This window comes from Suricata suricatta, chromosome 11, assembly GCF_006229205.1.
Source record: "Suricata suricatta isolate VVHF042 chromosome 11, meerkat_22Aug2017_6uvM2_HiC, whole genome shotgun sequence".
Taxonomy (NCBI): domain Eukaryota; kingdom Metazoa; phylum Chordata; class Mammalia; order Carnivora; family Herpestidae; genus Suricata; species Suricata suricatta.
The window spans coordinates 56,675,700-56,698,706 of NC_043710.1; the positions used below are offsets into that span (position 1 = coordinate 56,675,700).

The 23,007-nt window shown below is 55.7% G+C and overlaps 1 protein-coding gene and 1 long non-coding RNA gene across 3 annotated transcripts in view; one reads left to right on the forward strand and one right to left on the reverse strand.

Moving 5' to 3' along the window:
• The window catches only part of GDPD5 (glycerophosphodiester phosphodiesterase domain containing 5), an 83,112-nt gene that overhangs the window by 8,302 nt on the left and 51,803 nt on the right, over window positions 1-23,007 (reverse strand). For both annotated transcript variants that reach the window (XM_029957217.1, XM_029957215.1), the window contains exons 4-12: window positions 16,738-16,841; window positions 13,664-13,757; window positions 12,960-13,019; window positions 6,863-6,961; window positions 6,497-6,590; window positions 5,968-6,113; window positions 1,937-2,019; window positions 1,031-1,181; window positions 270-488 (exon numbers count right to left, since the gene is read on the reverse strand). In XM_029957217.1, coding sequence (XP_029813077.1) covers window positions 270-488; window positions 1,031-1,181; window positions 1,937-2,019; window positions 5,968-6,113; window positions 6,497-6,590; window positions 6,863-6,961; window positions 12,960-13,019; window positions 13,664-13,757; window positions 16,738-16,841 — 1,050 coding nt within the window. The remainder of the gene's footprint in view (window positions 1-269; window positions 489-1,030; window positions 1,182-1,936; window positions 2,020-5,967; window positions 6,114-6,496; window positions 6,591-6,862; window positions 6,962-12,959; window positions 13,020-13,663; window positions 13,758-16,737; window positions 16,842-23,007) is intronic.
• LOC115306692 lies at window positions 11,291-15,698 on the forward strand. Its single transcript, XR_003915405.1, has 3 exons — window positions 11,291-11,865; window positions 14,267-14,349; window positions 15,001-15,698. It is a non-coding gene; the product is annotated as an uncharacterized LOC115306692 (long non-coding RNA).

Below are 23,007 nucleotides of genomic sequence, written 5' to 3' on the forward strand. Positions count from 1 at the left end.
CAGCCCAAGGATGCGGGCAGTGCTTCGTGGACATGACAGTGTCCCGGAGAACCTGCCCCTGTCCTTTGTACATTTTTAAAGGACTTCCTTGTTTCCCTCTTGTCTCCACGATGACCCTGTCAGGAAGGCAAGGGGCCCACGACCCCCATTCTACAAATGTGGAAAGTGAGGTCTGGGGGGGCGGGGCACAGTGACGTTAGCTGCAGTCCTGCTCCAGCCAGGCCCGGGTGTCTGGGAGGCAGGGGCCGGGCTGCTGTGCAGGGCCTCACCTGGTGCTGGGGGAAGCCGGAGCGTAGCAAGGCCTCCAGCGTGACGTTGAGGAAGCTGCCGCGGTAGGGGTGCTCCTGTGGCGGGTCACGCAGGTTGAGCAGCAGCGTGGCGTTGCCCTTGGCCAGCTCCAGGAGCTCTGCTAAGCTGCAGATGGACTGGTTCTGGGCCTCCCTGTGGTCAGAGGGTGACAGGGAGCTGGCCGTCCAGAAGGGATCCGTCTGGCAGAGAAAGAGACACACATGGTTGCCTCACCAGCCCCTTGGGGCCTCCATGTGCCTTTTTGGCCACTAAGCACAGAGACCCCTGAGCTGCTGGTGTCTGCTGGTGTGTGGCTCAGGTAAATTGATGGCTGTGGCCCTGTGGGGGCTCTAGAAGACCCTGACCCTAACTTCTCTGTGCCACACCTGTTTACTGAAAGAATCAGTTGCTTGGAAGTTATTCTAGACCCCAGCACATTTCTCCTTTAAGTAGCATTTCACACCAGAGAACCGATTTCCTTCTAGAATTTGACTGTTAACTCTCATCATCACCATCAACTTTTTCTGATGGGGGAGACAGAACCAGAAAAGGCAGTGGCAACCATGAAATCTGGGCTACAGTGGCCAGAGCCAAAGCAGGCCACTGACCAGCCTGGCTGTGAGTCACTGGTGCTAGGGGGGACTAGGGGTCATCTGAGCTGATGACCGGCCCCGGCCCTCTTACTCTGTGGGGTCCCCACCTCTGCTTTCCATGCCTAGGACCGGGACAGGTACAAGCAGACCTTCAGGAACCACTGGCCGGCATTGAGCCTCTGCAGGATGGTCCAGTTCAGCATGGAGGCGGGCCTGCGGGCGAGCTCCGGGAACTCCTCCTCCACATTGGTGGTGCGCCGCAGGGTGGTGTCGTGCATGAGGAAGGGCACGCCGTCCAGGCTGCGGGAGGTGGAGTCCCCACGTCACCTGCCCGCCAGTCATCCCCCCACCCATTTCTACAACCCCCATGATACCCCCTGACTGGCGCTGCTGATGCCACACATGATATCTTAGTGGACACAGTAAAAGGCCCCTGAGCACCCCCTTCCTCAAGGCATTTTACCTCCATCTGCTAGAAAGTTTTGATAGACAATGCTGTGGTATCTCCACTGGGACCTGTGGGTTATCTAACAATTATATCTATGCTTGGACCCTCACCTATGTGGTGTCCTTATTCACCATACAACCTGCGTAGCTGTACACGCCTCTCTCCCCTTCTCAGAGATAATCTGTGGTGAGGTGGGTATGAATTCTTCTTGACCTCTCATGTTAATACATACTTTTAAAATATACATGTTGAAAATGTACAGATTGGTTTCCATGGTTTTCTAAAATACCACTGACATCACAGTGAATATATTACTCTGTGCTTATTCCAGCCATCGGTGTTGGAGCTCCATGTGCTGAGCCACACAGACCTAGTCTTTCCTTCGGGTGGATCTGCGGCAGGACTCCAGATCCCACATCCTCACCTCTGCTTGAACCAAGAGCATCTGTTTATTTCCCTATTGTATATCCTGGCACTTGGCACAAACGTGGTGTCAGCCCTGTGGCTCTCTCTGAGGCTCTGGGACCCGAGGTTCCTCCAGCAGGGCCCCGGGTGTGGATGCGGTAGGGATGAGAGGCCTTGCGGTCCTCCTGACCCCCACACTTACCTGATGGTGACATCAGCCTGTAGCCCATACAGCTTCTGCTCGAGGGCCTTCCGGAAGGACATCAGCGTGTGCTCTGGGGCCAGCTGGGCAGGAAGGGAGAGCTGAGGTTTAGCCGATGAACACCTCCCCCAGCCAATCTAGAACCTTCCATGTTGGGAGGCTGGAGTAAGTCTGGTTCTAATTCCAACTCCTCCAAGCAGTAGCTGTGGGACCCGGGACACCCATGCAGCTTCTCAGAGATACGGTCTCCTCATCTGTGAAACCATGCTTGCCTCACAGGTTTTTTGGGGGGTGGGGTGGGGAGGAGGCAGGTGGTTAGTGTTGATGTATATAAATGTGGGGGTGCGAGGGGTTTTATACAGTCCTCTGCCTCGTCGCAGTCCTGGGCTGGGGATGCAAGCCATGTTTCCTCCTGGTTATACCTGGAGTCCGGGTGGAGATCCCAGAGGGGAGGGGACACAGGATGGCAGCGTTTCCTCATCCATACGGCCATGACAAGACCCTCCAGACTGTTGCATGGATTTAAAGTCCCCAACCATACTGCCTGATGTACAATAAGTGGTTAATAAGTGACTCTTACCAATCCTACAGCATATACATCTGAAGATCTGCTCCAGCCCTGGCCCTACCATAAACTCACTTTGTAACCGCTGGTACATCTCTTTCTCCTATGGACCTCAGTTTCCCCAATTTCCCCTTGGGGGTATGTATTCACTGTTCTCTGAGGGTCCTTCCTTCCAGTTGGGAGAGTTGGGAGTTTGAAGTCTCCCTCCCTAGTTCTTTCTTGCCTGAAGGCCCTGTCATACCCTTTGTTGCCACTGGGGGTCACCAGCACACCAAAGATTGGGCTGGGACCCAGTGCAGTGCCGGCTGGAACAGGGAGGGGGTGAGGACTCCTGGCAGTGAAGAGATGGGGTGGGAGGGGTTCCATGGCTGAACTCACTTCCCACCAAGACCCACTCATGCCCATCTTCTCTCCCTCTGGCCATGCCGCTCCAGCATGTAGTACATTTCCCTCCCCTGGGAGATGCTGGCACAGCAAGGGTTGTGGGACTGAGAAGGACCAGTTCGACTTCCCAGTCGCCTCACTTTCTGCACGGTGGTTTCTTTAGCTATAAAATAGGCTGTTACCAAGTTCACAGGTGAGATAAGCGGCATCAGCAGTCTCTATAATTGAGTTCCTTTCTTCCCCTTTCCCTGGGGCAGAGCAGCTTTGGGGGACATGGTTACCTTCCCCAGTCAGGTGGGCTGTGTGTGGCCCCACCCAGAGGAGGAACAAGGCCACAGAAGCATCTAGAGACAGGTGTGGCCTCAGTGGAGTTCCTGCCCAGCTCACCTCTAAATGTCCTGCAGCCAGGCCTCTCACAAGTGACCGCCCAGGAGCATTGGCACAATGCTCCTTTGTGGGCTGAGGCTGCAGAAGGTAGATAACGTGGACATGAAGGAGCACAGCATGGGCGGGGGGGGGGGGGGGGGCTACAAAGACCCTTGGGGAGCAGGAGAAGTGATTGGGAAGGGTGGAGTCTCTTTTCCAGAAGCTTTTTTAACCCGGGGGCTCCCGGGGGTAGGTGCTGGCCTCCTGGAGAGGGAGGCATGGAAACCTCGCCCTCCCTGGCCAGCCTTGGGACTCCAGGAGAGTCCCAAGAAGCATGTGGGATTTTAGGGTGAATTCTTAATCCCTGCCTGCCTCAGGCCTAAGCCCAAGTGGGGTTCTTTTGTCAGGAGTGTGTATGTGAGGGGTGGCTGTCACAAACTCAGGTGAGCAGGCCACTGCAGTTAAAAGTCCTGACCTTGGAGTTAGTCTGACCAAATATGAAGGACACACACATACATGCATACACACAGTGTACGTACCCACAGAGGAACTATACACCCAAGGGCACACGGATGCACCAAGACAGCAAGGTGCACTTGGGCTCATCACACACAGATGTGTGGACCCAGACTCAATGACACACACAGGTGTAGACAGCGACACACGTGCACGCACAGTGAAACACAGAGCTGTGCAGACACTCGTGCTGCCCCCTCAAAAACCACCAAGAGGACGCAGTCAGCCAGAGACATGGCATGGGAAATTCTACAGGACAAGTGACTCAGTTTCTTCGACAAATAAACAGCATATGGAAAAAAGGGAGGAGACTCTTCTAACTAAAAGACACTTGGGAGACATGTCACCCAGATGCTCTATGTGCTCCCCACGTGGATCCTGATTTTTAACAACTCAGCTGTAAAAAGGTATTTTTGAGACAACAAAGGAAAACTGAACATGGTTTCAGTATTAGATAATATTTAAGAATTATGACTAATTTTGTTGGGTGTGACATCAGCATTGTTGTTTTGGCTATGTTTAGAAGAAAAAAGTCCTTATGTATTAGAGATCCCTCCTGAAGTATGTGGGGCAAAATGATAGGCTGCCTGGGATTTGTCAGAAAATATTACAGCAGAAAAGAAAACATAGGGAGACAGATGAAACAAAGGATGGCAAGGACATTGATAAATGTTGAAGGTGGTCTTGGATTCATTATATTATTCTTCATTATATGATTCCTTATACAGCTCTTGCCGCTTCTGTGAATGTGACAACTTTTTCCTACTAAAAAAATGATCCATGCTGGGGCTATCTGGTTCCTTCCTTCCCTTTGGCTGAGTGCCCACCTCCCTTGGCACACCGACTTGTCCCCTGGCCTCCAGAGCAGGCAGGTGGGCAATCTGGGTCATGGACGGAAGAGGTGCTGTAATCTTGGGCCTTGCCCACCTTCGAAGGCTATGCTTTTAAATTATCCTCACGATGGTCAGCCGCATGAGGCTCAGAGGGGACTAGTGACCCTCTGAGACACACAGGCAACATGGGGTAAAACTGGACCCCACATCCAGATCCCCCCAACTCCAAAGCCATGGCCTTTCCAGCTGGCTGCCTTTGGGAGGTGCTGGGACCAGCAAAGGGTGTGTTGGGAGGGTACCAGGGTCCAGCTCGGGTATAGGTGTCTGAATCTTATCTAGAAAACAGAACAGTAACACCCAGGACAGGTAGTGCGGAAAAACCTAAGGGTGAGTCACTGCCTTGACTGCCCTGAAATTCAATGACCTCGTGGAACACAATCACTGCAAAAAACAAAAAACAAAAAACAAAAAAAAACCCAACCAAAAAAAAACCCCCAACAACCACTCACGCAGTCCCCGAGCGCCGCCTTGTGGTGGCAAGCGGTACTGCCTCTGTTGAGAACCACAAAGACAAGGTGTTGGTGCACGAGGAACCCCTGGTCCAGAGAAGGAAGAGGGCCTGCCCCAGAAGACAGGAATATCTACCTCTCACTCTCTGTGTCCCAGGCTCAGAGACGGGCATTCACACGTGCTAAGTCCTGCTTCACATGGCCCACCGGTGCAGGCACTCTTGTCCCAGGGCACAAGATGAGGAAACCAGCGCAGAGCAGACAGGGATTGGTCCAGGCTCCCACAATGGCCAAAAGGTCAAGGGAGCGTGGCTCTGGAACCACCCTCTAAATCTACTGCTGGGTCACAGGACTCTGACTTTGACTCGCTCCTGTGTCTAATTCACGCCTGTTCAACCACCATCCCTCTAGCAGTGGGCTCTGAGCTGCACCGGTCCCTTTGGTACCCCACAGCCCGGAGGGTCCTCCTGCAACCCAGGGACCTGCTGTCCTCCCAACACCCGGCCCCCCTCTCTCCTTGGCCTTCCCAACCCACAACCTGGCCATGTCTGGCCCTGGCCTAAAGCCTGCGTGTATCTTTTCAGAGCCCTCAGGATAAAAAGTTAAATCTTTTTAGCAAGATGCCTTCAGGACTCCAGGATTTGGTCGCATCTGAGCTGCCCAGCTTAGTCACCAGTCCTTCCCATATACCCCACAAAAGGGCTAAAGATTCCTGCTATTACTGTATTACACATATCCCTTTCCCTACAGGGTCCTCCCTACAAGGACATAGGTCTTGGCCTGTCTCCCCAAGAATGGCAGCCCCGCCCACCCCCACCCCACCTCTCTGCTCTGTTAGGACCCTCAGGTGGCACTCACCATAGGGGCCCCGCGGTGGCCGATGAGGGCAGGCTTGGGGCCCAGGTCCTTTTTCTCCATGATGCAGGGAGAGGAGATGGTGAGAGGTGCCAGGTAGAAGGCAAACACCATGGCAAAGAAGATACAGAGAATGGCCATCTGGGAGGCTGCAGACACCGGCCGTGAGTCAGGCTACCTGGTGAGCCATTCGGCTTTCCACAAGGCCCACCCACGCATCCTGGGCAGGCTGGGGTCAGGGTGGGGGATGCCAAACCCCTCTTCCCTCCACCTGTCAGGACCCAGATGCGCTGAGGGGATCCTGTGCCATGCCCAGCCCCCATCCTGCCAGGAAGGCAAGCTGGGCTTCTAACCCACACACAGACAGACACACGGAGGAGGAAGCGTGTGAGGCTGACCGAGGCTGTGGCCCTCAGTGGAACCCATGGACTGCTCTGAAGCAGGACCACCATGCAGAGAGTGGCCACCTAGGTGAGGTCCAGGTGAGCACAGCACAAGCTGGTTTTGGTACTTGGGAGGCAGCCATACTTACAGGACCTCTCTGCACGGGCGAACTGTCCTGCCACGATCCAGGAGAGCGCGGTGATGGCGGCCAGGGCCCCCACGTGCAGGAATGGCGCCGTGCCCTTGTGTGTGGGAAGGGGCAAGAGGGACCATGACCATCCTAGACCCTCTGGTCACCAACACCCTGACAGCCAGCCTGTCTCTCTCCATGGGGCAGGCCACTCTGTCTCTGCAGAAACCCCAAGCCGTAGCCCCTGGTCAGACTTGCTGTATGACCTGAACCCCTCCCTGCCCCCTCTGGGCCTTTGTCTGGAGGGACGTGAGGGATGAAAAAGCACTGCCGTGTTGTGAAGGTCCCGAGGAAGTGGCTGCCCAGCCCCCTTCACCCCCTCACCTGCAGGGAGATCAGCAGCACCTCCCACTCGTCCTCCCACAGCTGGGCCACAGCCGACATGGCCACCACTGTGGCCACCAGGATGACCATCAGCCCCATCTGGAAGGGAAGAGTCACCAAACAGGGGGTCAGAGCCGGTGTGCCTGGACAGCCAGCCCGTCCCCAGTGTGTCTGAGGGAGGGGCATGAGGCAGACAGCGGGAGAGGCCCAGGATGGGCACAGGGAGAAACGGAGGGTGTGAGAGACACCAACAAAGCAGGGAAGCGGACAAGAAACAGGCACAATGGAAAGGAAGCCAGAGACGGCTAGCCAGAAATGACAGTGAGACAGAGGCAGGAGGAGGCCAGCGTACCTCACAACAGAAGGGAGGCTGAGGAGAAAAGGTGGGAGGAAGCTGGGGGAGAAGGAGGCACGGCCCAGGGTTCAGCCCTGCTGAGGGTGTGAGGAGGCAAGACATTTGGCCAATGGGGGCCTCTCATGGGCCCAGCAAGTCAAGTCCAAGGCCTCGCTTAGCCCTGCCAGCAACGCTTGAGGGTAAGGGTGACTTGCCTAGGCTGCAGGGGCAGGAGGCTGAAGAGCCGGGTCCCCTGCAGGAGCAGATACCCCCTCGGGCTGGAGCAAGCGGAAGTGAGGCAGAGTTCTGGCCCACCAGCCCCAGCCCGAGCCTCCAGCTTCTACTGTTTATGCAACATCCCCCCCCTCCACCCCCTGCTTCCCCGCCACCAGAGCGCTCTGGGAACAGTTGGCACCTGAAATCTTTCATGCAGCACAAAGTGCTCCCCCAGACTAAGCAAAGCCTAGTTTCTGGCTACTGGGCCCCCAGCCCCAGCCTCTACCCCCCTGCTCCTCTCACTCCAGCCACCTTCTGCTCACTGCCAAGCCTGGCAACTTAAGGCTCAGGTCACGTCTCTACCCTGAAGCCCCCACCCACCTCTCCATACTGGGCCAGTCTGGGCCACCATGCCCTGCCTCCACTGACTTCCTACTGCGGCTGCAAGCTGTCTCCCCACTGCCCCCCTTCCCTTCCTGCTGCGCCCTTCCCGGAGGCAGCCGTGCTCTGAGCGCCCTCCTGAACGGAACAACTGAATGAGATCGGATGGTGGGGGCAGAAGGTGCTTGTTCCATCTTCGCTCCCTGCCAGACAGAGAAGATTCACTCCTGCCCGGGATTAAGTTTTCCTTTAGAGGTTTGTCATTCGGTCCATCAGGCCGGAAACGAATGTTCCAATAAGAAACAGTAATGGCTGAGATGGGTAGGGGCCTGTATGGACTGTAACGGGTGACACGAGAAGGGGGAAAGGCAGGTACACAGAGGGGGGCCCATGTGCCTGGGGCCGGGGGGGGGGGGGTACATCCTGTTTTCCTGTTTATTCTTATACCGTCCCAGGTGAGCTCATTATCCCCTTGATTTTACACACAGGGAAACAGCTCAGCCGAAGGGCCCCGAAGCTCTGAGGGGGCCGATGCAGAAGCAAACTCCACTGTCTGTCTCAGAGGTTATGCTCTTTCTGGGACATCATGCTGCAGTAGAGGGAGGCCAAGGAGCGTCCTAAGGGTCCCTGAGAATCCTCCTCCACACAGGCTCCCTGCCCCCTGCCGCCCCCTGCAGGCAGGCCCTGGGCACAGCAAATGTCTCTGAAGGGTTGTGGCTGACAGACAGTCTTATTACATTTAACTGCTAGTGGAAATGCTTGCAATAAAACTGATTTCCCATAATCCTAATGCAATTAAAATTTTTGTTCTCTCTGAGCTTTGCAGTTGCTGTCGTGGCAACCATTATGCTCGGCAGCATTCCTGCATGCTCGGGGTCTGTGGGATTCCTGCACCCTCCTCTGTCTGCTTCAGACACATCACCAGCACTGATTCCCAGCAGTGGGACCGTGACCATTGACCCCCTTGCCCACGTGCTGGCGCCCGGGAGGAGCTGGAAGTCAGCCTGCCCAAGGGGCAGCAGGTGGGCCTCCTGGGGGCGGCTGGAATCTGGGTTCTGCGATCCAAATGGCAGGTGATGGGCCAGGGCTTGGGGCCGTGCGAGCCGCACCCTTCCATCAAATCCCAGCTCCCAGGCCTAACGGGAGACTAACCTCTGGAAGCATGTTTCCTGAGCTGTGCCATGGGAGGAGTGAGCACCCACCCGAAAGGGGTTTGGGGATGAGGGAAGAAGATAAGCGGCCTTATGCTAAGCACAGGGGTTACCAAACTAGCGAACGTGTCTTCCTACATACCCTGCAGCTGCGAGGGGAGAGGCTAGACACCGCTAGGGAGAACTGGGGCGCCTGGGCAGTCGTTGGGAGGGGCGTCTGAATTCACAGGGAGCGCTGAGGAAGGGAACGTGGTCAGATGGTACAGAGAGGCGCCACCAGGGCCTGGGCTGGGGGCAGACACACAGTCCCAGCCCCACTCGGTCAGTACCGCCTCACAACTGTGTGGCACCCAGTCCTCCCTGGGCCTCAGGGTGGGTCACTGGCAGACACCCCCTCCACACAGGCCCTGGCCTGGGGAGTCAGGCAGGGGTGCAGACAGGGGCCCCAGGGTGTGATCAGTGCTGGAACTAGGGGGGTGGGCGCAGCCTGGGAAGGTAGAGCTGTGGTCAGACCCCTCACAGCAGTGGTGTCTGGGCGGATTCTGGAGTGGCGGGTGGGTGGGACAGGAAGGGGACATCTCAGGGAAATGACCTCCTGTTCACTGGAAAGCTCCAACCATACTGCTCATTTTCTGAGACTCTGGACTTGTCTTCTGTTTCTAGGAAACAGGACATTTGGGAGGACTGGGGTGCACGGGGAAGGTCCCCAAGTGGACACCCAGATCTGCTCACACTACCTTGCCTGCCCCAAAAGGCACCCTCTGTGCATGGTCTTGGGCCCCTCTGCTCTGCAGCACCCCCACCCCCCATGACTCCAGGAGCCAGAGACTCTCTAAATAAAGATCATGATTAAAACATAACGTAAATTATAGTTCTTAAAGCGGTATGATACAGGCATGAGACCAGAGAGATAAGTGAAAGTAAATTAAAAAATCCCAGGAACAGATCTAAATACATTAAAAAAACCAAAACTAGTCTACTATAAATGTGGCATCTCAGATTAGAGGAAGAGAACAGATTACTGAACAGAGAGTCAGGACCTGGGAAGCCATCTAAAAAAGAACAAAGATCACACTATATACCCCCAAAGAACTTCCAAAAAGATAAAACAAGTAAATGTTAAAAAGAAAAATTAGAAACCCAGAAACCTATAATTACCAAATGATACCAACATTTGGTAATTTTTTTTATCATCTTGGAGTGGGAAGGACTTTTTTAAGTTTACTTAACTTTGAGGGAGGAGATGGGCAGACAGAGGAGAGAGAAAGAGAGAATCCCAAGCAGGTTCTGTGCTGTCAGCGCAGAGCCAGATGCGGGGCTCAATCTCACGAAGAGAGAGATCATGCAAGGCCTGAACTGAAATCAAGAGTCAGATGCTTAACAGACCGAGCCACCCAGCTGTCCCTAGGGAAAGACTTTCCTAAGTCTGACACAAAACCCAGGAAACATAAAAGAGATGACAGATTTACGTCCTGAAAAAAAAAAAAAAATCCTACAGCAAAAACACAAGCCCAGCTGAAAGATGAATTAGGGGGAAACATTTGCAGTTCATTGGCCAAAGGGCTAATTTTCTGAATCTATAAAGAGCTCCTACAAATCAATAAGCAAAAAGCAAATCCCATAGCAAAAAGGGCAAAAGAGACGAAGAGCCAGTTTACGAAAAAGGAAACGCAAATGACTCAGGCATGTGGAAGATGCCGGGTCTAAGTCATCACCAGGGAAATGCAAATTAAAGAAAGCTATGCTAAGGCACCATCCTCACCCATCAGATTGGCCAAAGCCAAGGAATCTGTGAACATTCTGTGGCAAGAGTGCTTTCTAGGCACAGACTGCAAGGCATGGGTTGGTGGCCGCTGGCAAGGAGGCACTTTGGCAGGAACTAGTGAGAGTGCGTGCTCTTTACCTCGCACCTCCCTGCCCAGGGCCTGCCATATTGTGCCGTGTGCACTGGGATGTCGGGCAGACCCACCAGCCTCGGGAACAGGGATGATGCGATGGGAATGTTCTCAATGAGCGGAGCGGCAGGGAGCTCCAGTTTTGTCAAGGTGCAGAGGTAGGAGGCTGGTACTTGTGTTTAAAGAGGAAGGAAATGAAGAAATGCAGATGTGTATTTGCAGGTACTTAAAATATCTCTGAAAGGATAGTAGGGAGAGTAAAATTGCCTGCTTTTTAGCACCTTTTTAATATTTTGAACCATGTCCATACACTGGATGGTCAAAAGTTGGTTAAAACAAAAAAGAATAAGGATTCTTTAGAATCTTAGGATGAAGTGACAGAATCTTAGAAACAGAATAGAATTTTTAGCCGCTGCTTGAATACTCCTGGCCCCCGGTAACTCCCTCACTCCTGAAGCAGTGGGTCCAGCCATGGGTCAGCTCTGCCTGGAAAGACCTTCCTCAGGAGGGGACAGAATGGAGGGAAAGGCGGGAGCTGGCACTGGTGCGGAATAAGGGATCAGACCCCCCTAGTCCCAGGGAAAGGCTCCAGCACTGGTCTCTGACCCCGGCTGGCTCGGTGCCTCCAGAGGCCACTCCGCTAAGATCAAGCAGTGATCCTGGCCTGCTGAGAACCAGGTACGAGCCCAAGGCGGTTACCATGGTGGCTGCCATTCCCCCACCTCCTGGGTGCCAGCTGGTGTGGCTCTTTCAAGTCAGGTGCCCAGCGGAGAGAAGAAAGTGCCTCACGAGGGGACTTCAGAAGCCCAGAGGACACCTCAGGATAGAGTGACAAGCAGGAGGAAGCAGGGAGGGCTGCTGGCTGGTCTTCCCTCCTCTCAGGCTTCAGTCCCCAGGATCTGACTCCTCAGCGCCTGACCTCGGAGGCCCCTGGATGCCCACTGGCACCTGCCACTCCACACGGCCCAGCTGGATCTGCCCTGTCCTTCTTCCAGTTCTTGCTCCATGTCCCCCTTCTAGCAGGAAGTGAGTCCCTCCCCCAGCCACTCCTCACCCATCTGGTGGGCTCATGGTTCCTTCCGGACCTTTCTGTCCCTTCCTAAACAGCATGCTTGCTCTGAGCCAGACTCTGGGGAAAAGGCGATGCCAGCCTCCCGCCAAGGCCCAGATGCTCCCAGGAAGGAGGGCTCTCCCAATTGGCTTTGTACCACCCCATGCCCACTGGGGCCTCAGGAAGGGGCAGGCATTGGCCACATACACTCAGACCATGCATGCAGTGAATGGTCCGAGTGCTGAGGCTCGGAATGTATGGAGCCTCCCCACTTGGGGCCCAGTCATGAGTTGGGGGCACTGGGGCCATGGAAATGGGCGAAGCCAGTCTGGCCTGCAAAATGCTGCCACATGAGGGTGGGCCAGGGTCAGGGTGCCAGACAGAAATGTACAGCACAGATGCTCAGGACCGTGCCAGGGGAGCCCACCAGGGCTGGAGAGCTGGAGCAGCCTGCAGGTGGGGGAAGCAAGGACTTCCTTCCCCTCCAAAGGAAAGAGAAAAGGAAAGCAGGGGTGAGGGGGTAATGCAGAGAAGAGGCAGCCATGCTGAGGTGTCTCATGCAGCAGAAGCCGAGGGTGGCTGGCCCATGCCAGGTGTTGGGAGGTGTTAGCAGGACCCAAGTCATACAGGGCTGTAGGGCCAGCAAGGGAGCCAGGGTGGCCCCGGGAGCAAGGGGAGAGTGGTGGGAAGGGCTCTGAGTTGGGAATAACACCAGTTTTACAATGAGCTCACTGATGACTCAAGAGGCGAGGGGGCTGGGGCTGTGACCTGTGCGGGCCAATCAGCAGTTACAGAGCTAGATTCTTATGTAGTGGGAGCCCCTGAGCAAGTTCTTTAACCTCTTTGTACCTCAGTTTTCCCAACTGCAAAATAGGATATTAGTACATATATCATAGGGCTACCAGGGAGGGTTACATGAGGTAATATAGGCCAGACGAGCAGAAGAGTGCCAGGTGCGTAGTGAGCACTCTGTTAGCTACTGGAACAGCCGGCATCGTGATCCAGAGGGAGGCTGGCATGGCTGCAGCCTCCCTGCCCTGCCTCCACCCCCCAGGGAGGCAGCCCTTACCTTGTGCAGCCAGTGCAGGTTCATCTGCTGCCCCACGGCGATGTGACATAGTGCTAGGACCTGAAGAGGGGGCCCATGGGGTGACAGTCAGGCACCGTGTGGGACTGAAGGCTTCTGCTAGTTCCCCAGACACCCTTCCACCCACTGCCACTCAGGGCCTGGCTCAGGGCAGTCACCAAGCCCTCCCCGTAGGCTATGGGCATGTCCAGCTCGGCCCAAGCCTGGCCTCCTCTCAGGTTGTTCTAGGCCATAGGCTCCGCCTCCTCTACAATTTCTCCCTCAACAGGTCACTGGGCCCAGCTGCCCTTGGGCTGCCCAGTTAATGTTTCAGGAGTTCAGGGCCCCAGGATTCTGAAGCAGACTTGAGCCCAGGTCCCAGGGAGCCCCTCGTTCAGCATGGGGATAGACCCGAGTCTGAGGGAGTAGAGAACTGGGAGCAAGAACCAAAGTAGAAGTTTTTGGAAGAGACAGTCTGCAGTGGGCCCTAACAGCAAGATGGCCCCCATCACTGGGTCAGGAGGAAAACATTCCAGGATGGGGCTTGGAGAAAACTGAGCCCCAGAGGTACAGCAGGCTAGGAAGATCCGGAAAACACCAGCTTTCCTCTTTAGGCCAGGATGGTCCTCCATCGGCCCTTGTACACCACGTCTCCCGCCCCGGCCCCTGGGAGCAGGGTCCCCTGCCCTCCAAGACACCCCATGTACCAGGAGGCCTGCGATGTAGGTGAAGGCAGCAGCTGTGGTGATGAGGATGGGCACAGACCAGTCACTCCAGTAGCCCAAGCGGTTGTAGAGGTACCTGCGGGAGGAGAGGGGTCAGACCTGCACCAGGAAACCAGGAGGTTTCCTTGGGACAGTGGTTGTGAGCTCTCACACTGCCAGGCTCAGTGACCAGGCCTTGGACTGGTCAGTGTTGATGTCACAGTTCCTGTGCCCACCTGTCGGGCCTGTCCAGGGCTCACAGCGGACACCTGGGCATGCCAAGAAGCATACAGAAGACAATTCCCTATAATTCTACTTTGCTACCAAGACTTTGCAGACTTTTCTTCCACTGGGCTTCTGTGTTTGTAAAGCGGCAAAGCCAGGACCCTGTCACGTCTGGCACATGCTCAGTTTGGGCTTTGGAGGGAGGAACACTGGGTTCAAAGCCCCACCCTGCCTCTTACTGGCTTGCAGGACCCTGTGGAGGTGACAGGCTTCCCTGACTCGAAGATGCCACCGATTGTGACATTCCTCTCAATTCCAGTCCTAGAGTGTGACAATTCAGGGTCTTAGGATTGATAAAATGTAATACCTGATTTCTCTTAGCCTTAGTTTCCTCGTCTACAGGATGGAGATAACAAAGTGCCCTTCACAGGGTTTCCTGAGGACGATGTGAGGCAAGGCACGTGGTAAGTAATCAGTTCTCTTCTTGTTTTTAACACAAGAATTTACTGAGGTCAGTAAAAATACCGAGGAAATGTGATTTTTTAACAGCCATGTGGTCTGTTGAATTAATGTACCATATGTAGCCAACTTTCTACTAATGAAAACCATTTCTAATTATTCACTTTTATATTAACACAAAAAAGAAAATTTTGCACATAGCTTTTTATATTATTAATTATTTTCTCAGGAAAGACTCCTACAAATAGAATTATGGGGCCCAAGGGAATGAACTTTTTAAGGCTCCTGATAGATATTGCTTAGTTGCTCTCCAGAAAGACTGAACCAACCATAACTTTCCTGTCCAACTGGGGAAACTGAGGTTCAGAGAAGGCAGCAATTAACTCAGGGGTGTTAGTGCCTGAGCCGGCCCCAGGGAATTTCAGGCCTGCTGCCGTGTTGGGCATGGACAGGGGGATGGGAGGGGACACCAGGACACTGTGGGGCACTCTGGCCCTCATCTTCAGACTGCAGGGGGAAATCTACTGCTTAGAAGATCTCTGAGTACACCCTCCACTACAGGTGGAGAAACTGAGGCCCGAAGAAGGGAGGGACCCGCTCCTTGGGAACTAGTCCTGAAAGATGTTTTGGTTCCACTTGTCTCTCACTTTTGGCAGGAAGCCCTCCTGGACAGCAACAGCCCGCACGGCCCCTCCCTGGCTCTCCGCAGTCAGCCCGGACCACCTGCTTCTCGCTCACATCCCCTCACTGTGTGAACTATCCCCAGAGACTGTTGAGACCAGGAGGGCCGGGCCAGGGTCTCCTGGATCCCAGCACTAACTCCAAGAAACCGAGGTTCCAGGCTGAGGAAGCTACAGGCCTCCAGACCACTCCCAAGTCCCAGGCAGGCCTTCCCCCTCCCCAACAGGGCAGGCACCCAGCCTCTGTGTGAGCTGCCTGGTGACAGGGCGCTCACTCTTTGAGCAGACTGAGGTAGTTCTGTGGACAGCATGATACAGTCAGCCATGCTCAGGTCCCTGTCCCAGATCTGCCTGCACCTTGCTGTGTGACTATGGAATGTCTGCTTAACCTCTCTGAACTCCAGTCTCCTCAGACTGTCCTTAATATGTATCTAGGCACTAAGTGGTTTTGCGGTCATGCCCTCTCTGGGCGTTAGTTTCCCCATCTGCATACGATGGGGGTGGACCTGCCCCTCTCCCAGGCAGCAGACCTCCGGGTCAGCAGAACTGTCCAAGTCTGCAGTCGAGGGCCTGCAGGGAATGTTCCCACTTATGCACAACAGTGCCTGTGCTTTGGGGATGCATAATTGATTTATGGCATTTAATAAAGGCCGGAGGCTACCTCTGGGACTCAGGATCAGCTTGCTGGGCTGTAGGGGACAGCAGCACATCCTTTATTGTGCTCATTCATAACAGAGGCATAGCCGTGTGCCATGCAGAGGGGAGCGGATGCCCAGACTCCACTCAGAGAGTCTTAGGATCATCCCAGAATACTAGAACCACAGCCTGTCAGAAGCCCAGAGTCTTAGAAATCCCAAATTCTAACATCCTGGCCACCTTCCAGCTGGAGATCGGGCCTCCCTGGAGGGGTGACATGGAGCTCCGAGCCCTCCTGTGGCATCGTCTCATTTCATCCTCAGAAAGACCTGATGAGGTTGGAATGATCCCATTTTATGGAAGAGGAAATCGAGCCTAAGACGCTCACAGTAGTGTGCTCATGGTCACACTGAACTGAGCTGAGCTTCTAACCAGAAGGAAAAGACAGCACTTGGATAGGGAGTGAGGGGGCCTGGCTTCCAAGCCCCAACTCTGCTCCTAACTGGCTATGTGATCTTGGGCCTCGGTTTCCACACTTGTCAGTGGATGAGTTCCCATTAGAACTCAGGGAACCTACCCCAATCCCATGCCCTTCACCATCTGGCAAAGGCATGCAGCGGAGGTGGGTGAAGAGGAAACAGGTGCCCTTGTGTACCCAGGTACCAGGCCTCGGACCTAGGCTCGTGCCCATAAAGGACCCTGAGCTGCTCCAGAACCATAGCATCGGCCAGTGCTGCCCAAGGTCCTGCTCAGGGACTGAGGAGGCCTGGGGCCTGGGGTCACCTCCTCTGCTGAGGCCCCAGTCTTTCTGGGCCCTGGGGTTCTTGTCTACAAAAATGTCCAGAGGCCCCAGACCCTCGCTGAGCCCTGCCCGTCTGACGTTCGTGTTTTCCACGAGGCTGGCACCAGGAAGGAGGTCCCCCCAGCGGGTCTCAGCTGCTGCTCCATCTGCCTTTGTTCTCTCCAGAGGACCCTGCCCCCCAAAAGCCACACAGAGAGCCCTAAGGGCCAGCCTGGGAGAGAGGCTCAAACCAAAGCCCCCAGTTCCGGCCCAGGGCCCACCCCACCCCCACTCACCAGTTGAACTCATCGTAGTCATTGTGCACTTCCCACCAGAAGTAGAGCCAGGTGAGTGTGAGGCCGAAGGTGAAGGTGAGGAGCAGGAACCAGAGGCGCTCCCACTGGAAGAACAGAGCAAGGAAAGGGGTCAAGTGAGGTCAGAGGCTGGCCCCTGGGGCCACCTCCCATCCGGAATGTTCTTCCTGCTCCCACTTTATAGCCAAACCTGCCAGGCAGGGATTACTGCCCTCTTCATACTGGTGGGGACCTGAGGCTCAGAGGGGGAGGTGACCCGCCCAACACCACAGGGCCTAAAGTCACAAAATGGTAGGGAGCGAGGAGCAAGGCCAGGGATCTACTCCCTATGGCCTCTGCAGCGTGCACCGTTCTCCCGATTCTGGCGGTGGCTCCCAGGAGCAAAGGCCACGACTGCCTAAGCCTTCTCACCGGCCTGGTCATCTGCAGTCTGTGAGGTCAGATTGCTTACCTCCTTCCCTTCTCACACACACCTACAGCGCAGGCGTTCTTTCCCACCCCTGCCCCATGCTACTGATAAATACACTGAGGCCCAGTGTCTCAGTCTCAGGACTTGAAGTGTAGCGTTCTGCCACCCGTACCAGGCACCAACGCCTCAGGGCTGGGTCCTGTAGCCCCTCTGTCTCCCGCAGGGAGCCGGTGTGGGGGCCCCCGACACTGCTGCTTCCAGAGAGGTTTGCAGGCACTTCCGGCTGGGCCCTCAGGTTTATCCCTGCTTTCGTCTGCGCCTTATCTCACAAGCACAGCAAGCTGGGAACATCCTGCTCTCTGGGAAACTGCTGAGATCATCAGAACAAGCCGAGGCATTTGAGGGGAAGTCAGTGTAGAAGAGAACAAAGACCACCCCCGCCCCGAGGGGCTGCAGGGCTTGGGCAGCCTCAGGATCTCTTGCCTGACCACTGCCCCAAAGGCTTGTGGGCTCCCCGCAGCTCCCTGAGGCTTCCTTGATTCTTCCAGCCCGGAGCCATGGTTCAAACCTCAGCATAACCTCTTAATGGCTTCTCACTGCTTAGCCAAGCAGGGAAGCCCCTCTGGGGGTGGTCTCCCCACCTCTCTCTACCTTCCTCCCCTTCCCCACGCGATTCTCTCACCTCAGAAGAGCCACTCCGCCCAGCTTATTTGTCTAACATTCCTGTTCACCTTTCAAGTCAGCTCAGATATCACCTCCTCTGTGAAGTCTTCCTGGACTTCACCTCTGCTGCCCATGCTGCTGCCACAGCCTCTGGGCCCCGGACTTTAAACTCATGCCCTGTACACCATGATCTGCTCATGTGACTGTGTCTCCCAAGTGACTGCAGTTTCTGCGAGGACACTCCCTTAGCATTTATGACTCCAGGCAGGGATGCACGTACAAGAGGAGAGAAAGTTCACACACCACCTGGGACGCCTCCATCCTGTGCCACCAAGAGACACCACGGTGGAGTGGTTATGCACACAGTGTCTGGAGCCCAAGTCCCTGTCTACCACTTACAAGCCACATAGCCTCAGGTGTCACAAGCTGACATAACCCCTCTACACCTCACTTTGTTCCCGCGCGGTGTGAGGACACTAAGAGAACTTACACCACGGGGTGGAGGTGAGGAGTCAATGAGCTAATACGAGCCAAGTGCTCAGAGCCAGGGCTGGCAAGCAGTCAGGGGTCTGGTAGCACAGCTTCAAGCACGCTCTGCCTCTCCCCGCCTGCAGGGCAGGCCTGCAAACACGACGAAGGTCCGTGCTGAGCACCCACTCCATGGCTAGCCCTGGGCAGGAGGGTCAGAGCTTGGGTGACAGTTAGAGCAGCCTCCTCCACTCACGGTCATGTCCAGAGTCAGGCGGCGCTGCTTCCCCCTGCTTTGTACTTAAGCAGAGATGTGCAGGTGACGACTCCATGAAATTGTCTTTCCAGCAGGTGGCGGTGGGTGGCTTCTTAAAGAATAGACCACCTATGTCTGTCCCACCCTTACAGAGAATGGGACAGAGAATGGCACTAGCCACAGCCCCAGGCTCATGAGGCTCAGCCTCGTTCAGGAATGGAGAAATCCCAGAGGGAGAAGCCAAGCGCCTTCCTGGGGTACCGGAACCCACAAATGACTGGGACTCTCTGGGGGAGCAGAGAAGGGCCGCAGCTCAGCCACGGGCCTGACAGCAGGGAGATGCCCCGTCTGAGCCAGCACCCCCAGCACGGCTGGCCTAACTTTTTCTAAGTCCCTCTTGCCTCCGATTCTCATTAGTTCACAAGTAAGAATTCAGTCACCCCCATTTCCTGCAGGGCGTAGCTGGCTGATCCCAGGCCAGCTTAAACATCGGTCTTCCAAGACTGATCCATCTCTGGTCATGTCATGCCCCAGCCCGAGAATGTCACTGGCTTCAGCCCTCGCCCCTGCCCTCACACAGGCACTTTACAGGCCATGCTCCGAATTGCCCACAGTTCCTCAACAGGCCACCTCAAGCCCCGTGCCTCTGCACAAGCCATACCCCCCCCCAATTTAGCAGGCCACCCCTCTCTGGCTCAAAGGGTGACCTTCCTCCCTGAGCCTTCCCTGTCCCATCGGGTGAATCTCATCTCCCCAGAGCTTCCATAGCCCTGTCCCCATGTCTGTTCCAGCATAGATCCTGCAGTTCTAGAACTGTCTTTATATGTCAGTCTCCTCTGTTATACTGTAAGCGCCTTCAAAATCTAGATGGTCTCCCTCGCCCTGGGATGGGGTGGGAACTTAAGAAAATGTTGATAAAGGTAGGTGAGAAAAGATCCTTTCTTCTTACTCTGCCATGAAGATGCCCACCCAGGAGGTATTTCACTGGGGGCTTACCATCCCACCTCACCCCCCAGAGGAGGGCCCCCTGACTGGCAGCAGTGAGTGGTCATCTGTCAACAGAGATCCCTCCACTTTGGCAGGGGCGAGGCTGTTGCACCTCTGGCCAGTAGACAAGGTTCTGAGAGGGGCCTGGGTGAGGAGCGAGCCTCAGCCTACGATGGGTCCTGTCCCCAGAGAGCAGCCTGGAATTCAACAGCTGGTGGGACCAGGGGGCTAGCTGTAGGGACAGTGGCAGCAGGTGCTGGGGGGATGTCCTATGGTGAGGGATGGTGCATGACTGAGGGGCAATTCTGACAGGTTTGCCGGGAAGACCACAGATGTTGGGGGACCCACACCAGACCGGCGTCCTGTGCGCTAAGGGCTGCTGTCCCCACTTGGCCAGATACTGACGGTGGGGCAGGAAGGACAGGGTGGAATGAGGGGCTCCCCTGCCCCAGCCCTGGACACTGGATAAGATTAGAGCCGGCAGGTGAGTGAGGCATTGAGGGCACAGCGGATATGGGGCCAAGGCCTTAGCATTAAGGAATGAGGAACCCCATTATCAGAACCAGTGTGAGCTGGGGTGGGGGGCCACCTGGAGATAAAAATCCTGGGATCTAGAAGCTGGGGGCCCATGGCCACAGGGAGCCTGTCGATGGGGATAAAGAGGCCCAACCTCAGTGGGGGAGCGGCAGGTCCCTGTAAGAACAATCAGAGGAAAAACCTGGATGGCGGGGGCTGGAAGACAGGGAGGGACAGGCAGGAGCTGGCAGAGGAAGTGGCAGGGAGCAGTGCCACCAACAAAGAGGCTCCAAATGGCACTGAGGAGCCTTGTCAGGGCCACTACAGGAGAGGGGCCTGGGCCTGCGCCCAGGAGGGGTGGGCTCTGAGGTCAGTACCAGCTGGGAGGGACAGTGGACCCATCAGCCCTCCATCACCTCTCAGTCTGCACAGGGCCTGGGGCTCGCTCTCTGTGGGGTTTTATCTCTATCCGAGAGCAAATGAGGAAAACCACATGCTTCCAAGAGGGGCCAGCACATACGGCTGAGCAAGCTGGGGACCTCATCACTAGGAAGCGGCACTCATGTCACTTCTCCTTCAGGAACCCCCATCCCTCTGTGCCTTACAGGCCTCCTTTCCCTAATACTTCTGCACAGATCCTTGGGGCCCACCAGTCTGACCCTCAGTCACATTCTGAAATGAAGAGAACCTGGGCTCAGGAGGCAGATGGACTGGTCTCTGCCCCTCTGAACCTCAGTTTCCTCATCGGTAAAATGGGGAGGGTTGCTATTAAATGAGGTGATATATGTCAAGTGGTACACAGTAGGCACATAATAAAGGGACAGTTCCCTGGGCTGTGGACTCCTTCAGAGCAGGGATGGCTGAGATGCGTCCATGTACCCTGGGCCCACATCCTGCAGAACACTAGGTGACGCTCGGACATGGTGTGAAGAAGAGAAGCAGGCGTGAACCTGACTGTGATGCAGGGAGGCTTCAGGTCCCCAGTGCACAGGGCCATCAGCCAACCCAGACATATCCTCAGGCTGAGGACCCAGGGGAAGGAGCTCCTGTGATACCCAGCCTCCTTCTGTTCAGAGCCTTGTAGCCACGAGAGCAGGACAAAGGTCAGGTAGCCCCTGAGCTGGCTGGGCAGCAGCAGGAGAGACCGAGAGCAGCTGGGAGGGGAACAGGCTCTGGCCATGAGCCGCGTGGGGTCCTCTATCCCTGCGCTGGGAGCTGGGGGTAATCGGGAAGCCCGGAGGCCCAGCCCCAGAGGCCAGGGCACCCCCTGCCTCATCTCCTCTCATTCTTGTGTCCCCACCCTCCAGGAAGACAGGTCCCTCCCTCCTGCACTAAGCGACAGTGTGCCAGTTTCCCAGAGGCCACCGCTTCCCCTCACCGCCTCCTGATGATTGTCGCGTCTTCTCCTCGTCTCTCTTGGTCTCCGTCCCGCCCACCCCAGAGCCTTCTGCATTCAGAGAGAAACGTGTTGAAGAGCTTATTAGCAGCGGGGGCTCACACGGTCACCAGGCCCAGCTGCAGCCACAAAGCCAGCCCTCCACAGGAAGTGTGCACAGCCCATACCTCAGCCCCAGGCCAGGATGCACGTGGACACTGCTGCCCCTCCCGGGGACCCTGTCCTGGACCCCCAAACAGACCCCAGAGCCTTAACTCTGCATCAGCAGCAGGAGCCATCCTTCCGGTCTTGACACAGCCACAGATTCCAGATTCACAGGGTAGGGGGGACAGAGCTGTTTTGCTAGACTCCTGTTCCCCACCACACTCACTCCCCCACCCTGTCTGCTCCTGCCTCTGCAGCCCCCAGGGGAGGAGCCCACCCTGCTTCTGCTCCTGAGCTGCAGGAATGGGCGCTCCCTCTGGATGCTGCCTGGTTCTTCCTTCAAAGACAGCAGCTGGATAGAGGCAGGCTGCCTTTGGGAGCCCAGCAACACTGACTTCGAACCCCACCTCCTACTGGTCACCTCCTACAAAATGCGTGACCTGGGGGGAGACATTTACTTATCCTCTTGAGCGCCAGCTTCCTGGTCTGTAAAATGGGACCAGCAGGTTGCATGCCGCACAGACCAGGAGAACCGACAACATGTCCCTGTGTCCTGCCCTCAGGCGCCCCTGACACCCTTGGCCACCACCCTGAAGCTGGTTTCGGATTCCACACATGAGTCCAGCAAAAGGGCAAGAAATCATTGGGGTCACAGGACAGGGGTGTGGGGGGATATAAACAAGAGTTGGATTTTAATTCTCAGCCCTCCTCCCCAGTAGCCGCAGGGCCGGGGGCCAGTCACTCAGGACCAAGCCTCAGCTTCCTCCTCTGTTCACGGGGATGACATCACCTCTACCTCACTGGAGGGCTGCCAGGCCCCCATGTGATTACAGATGTAAGCTCTAAGTCACCAAATCCATGATGGTTCCTATAATTATCGTTTCGCATCTGACAGCCCTTTAATTATGCGAAGACAGCGATCGAGAAGTCCCCTGCCCCCTGCTCTACACCAAATCTCTTCTGGCTGCTGAGGACAGTCGGCAGCTCACCTACTCCCAGCCCAGGGGGCGTGCCGCGGCTGGCGGGACGCAGGGGGAAGGCCAGTTCTGGAGGCTGCTGTCCTAGGAGCCAGCACAGATGAAGGAAGGAGACCCTGGCATAGCACCTTCCCCGTGCTCCTCCCAGCCCCGCACCGCCGACCATGGAGGACAGAGCCCGGCGTGGGCTCTCCACGGAGTTGGGGCGAGGTGCCTCTCAGAGTCCTCCACTTGTTCCACTTGCCTCAGCCTCTACAGATCCAACTCAGAGATGGAGAAACTGAGACCCAAAGAAGGGGAAGAGGTTGGAAGCAAGGACACAAGACTAATATATAGTAAATTAGTACAGAAAGGAGAGAAAATTCAACTGATGGTGTGGTGACAACCTCTGGACATCTATTTGGTAAAAAATTAGACCCCTACCTCACACCCGATA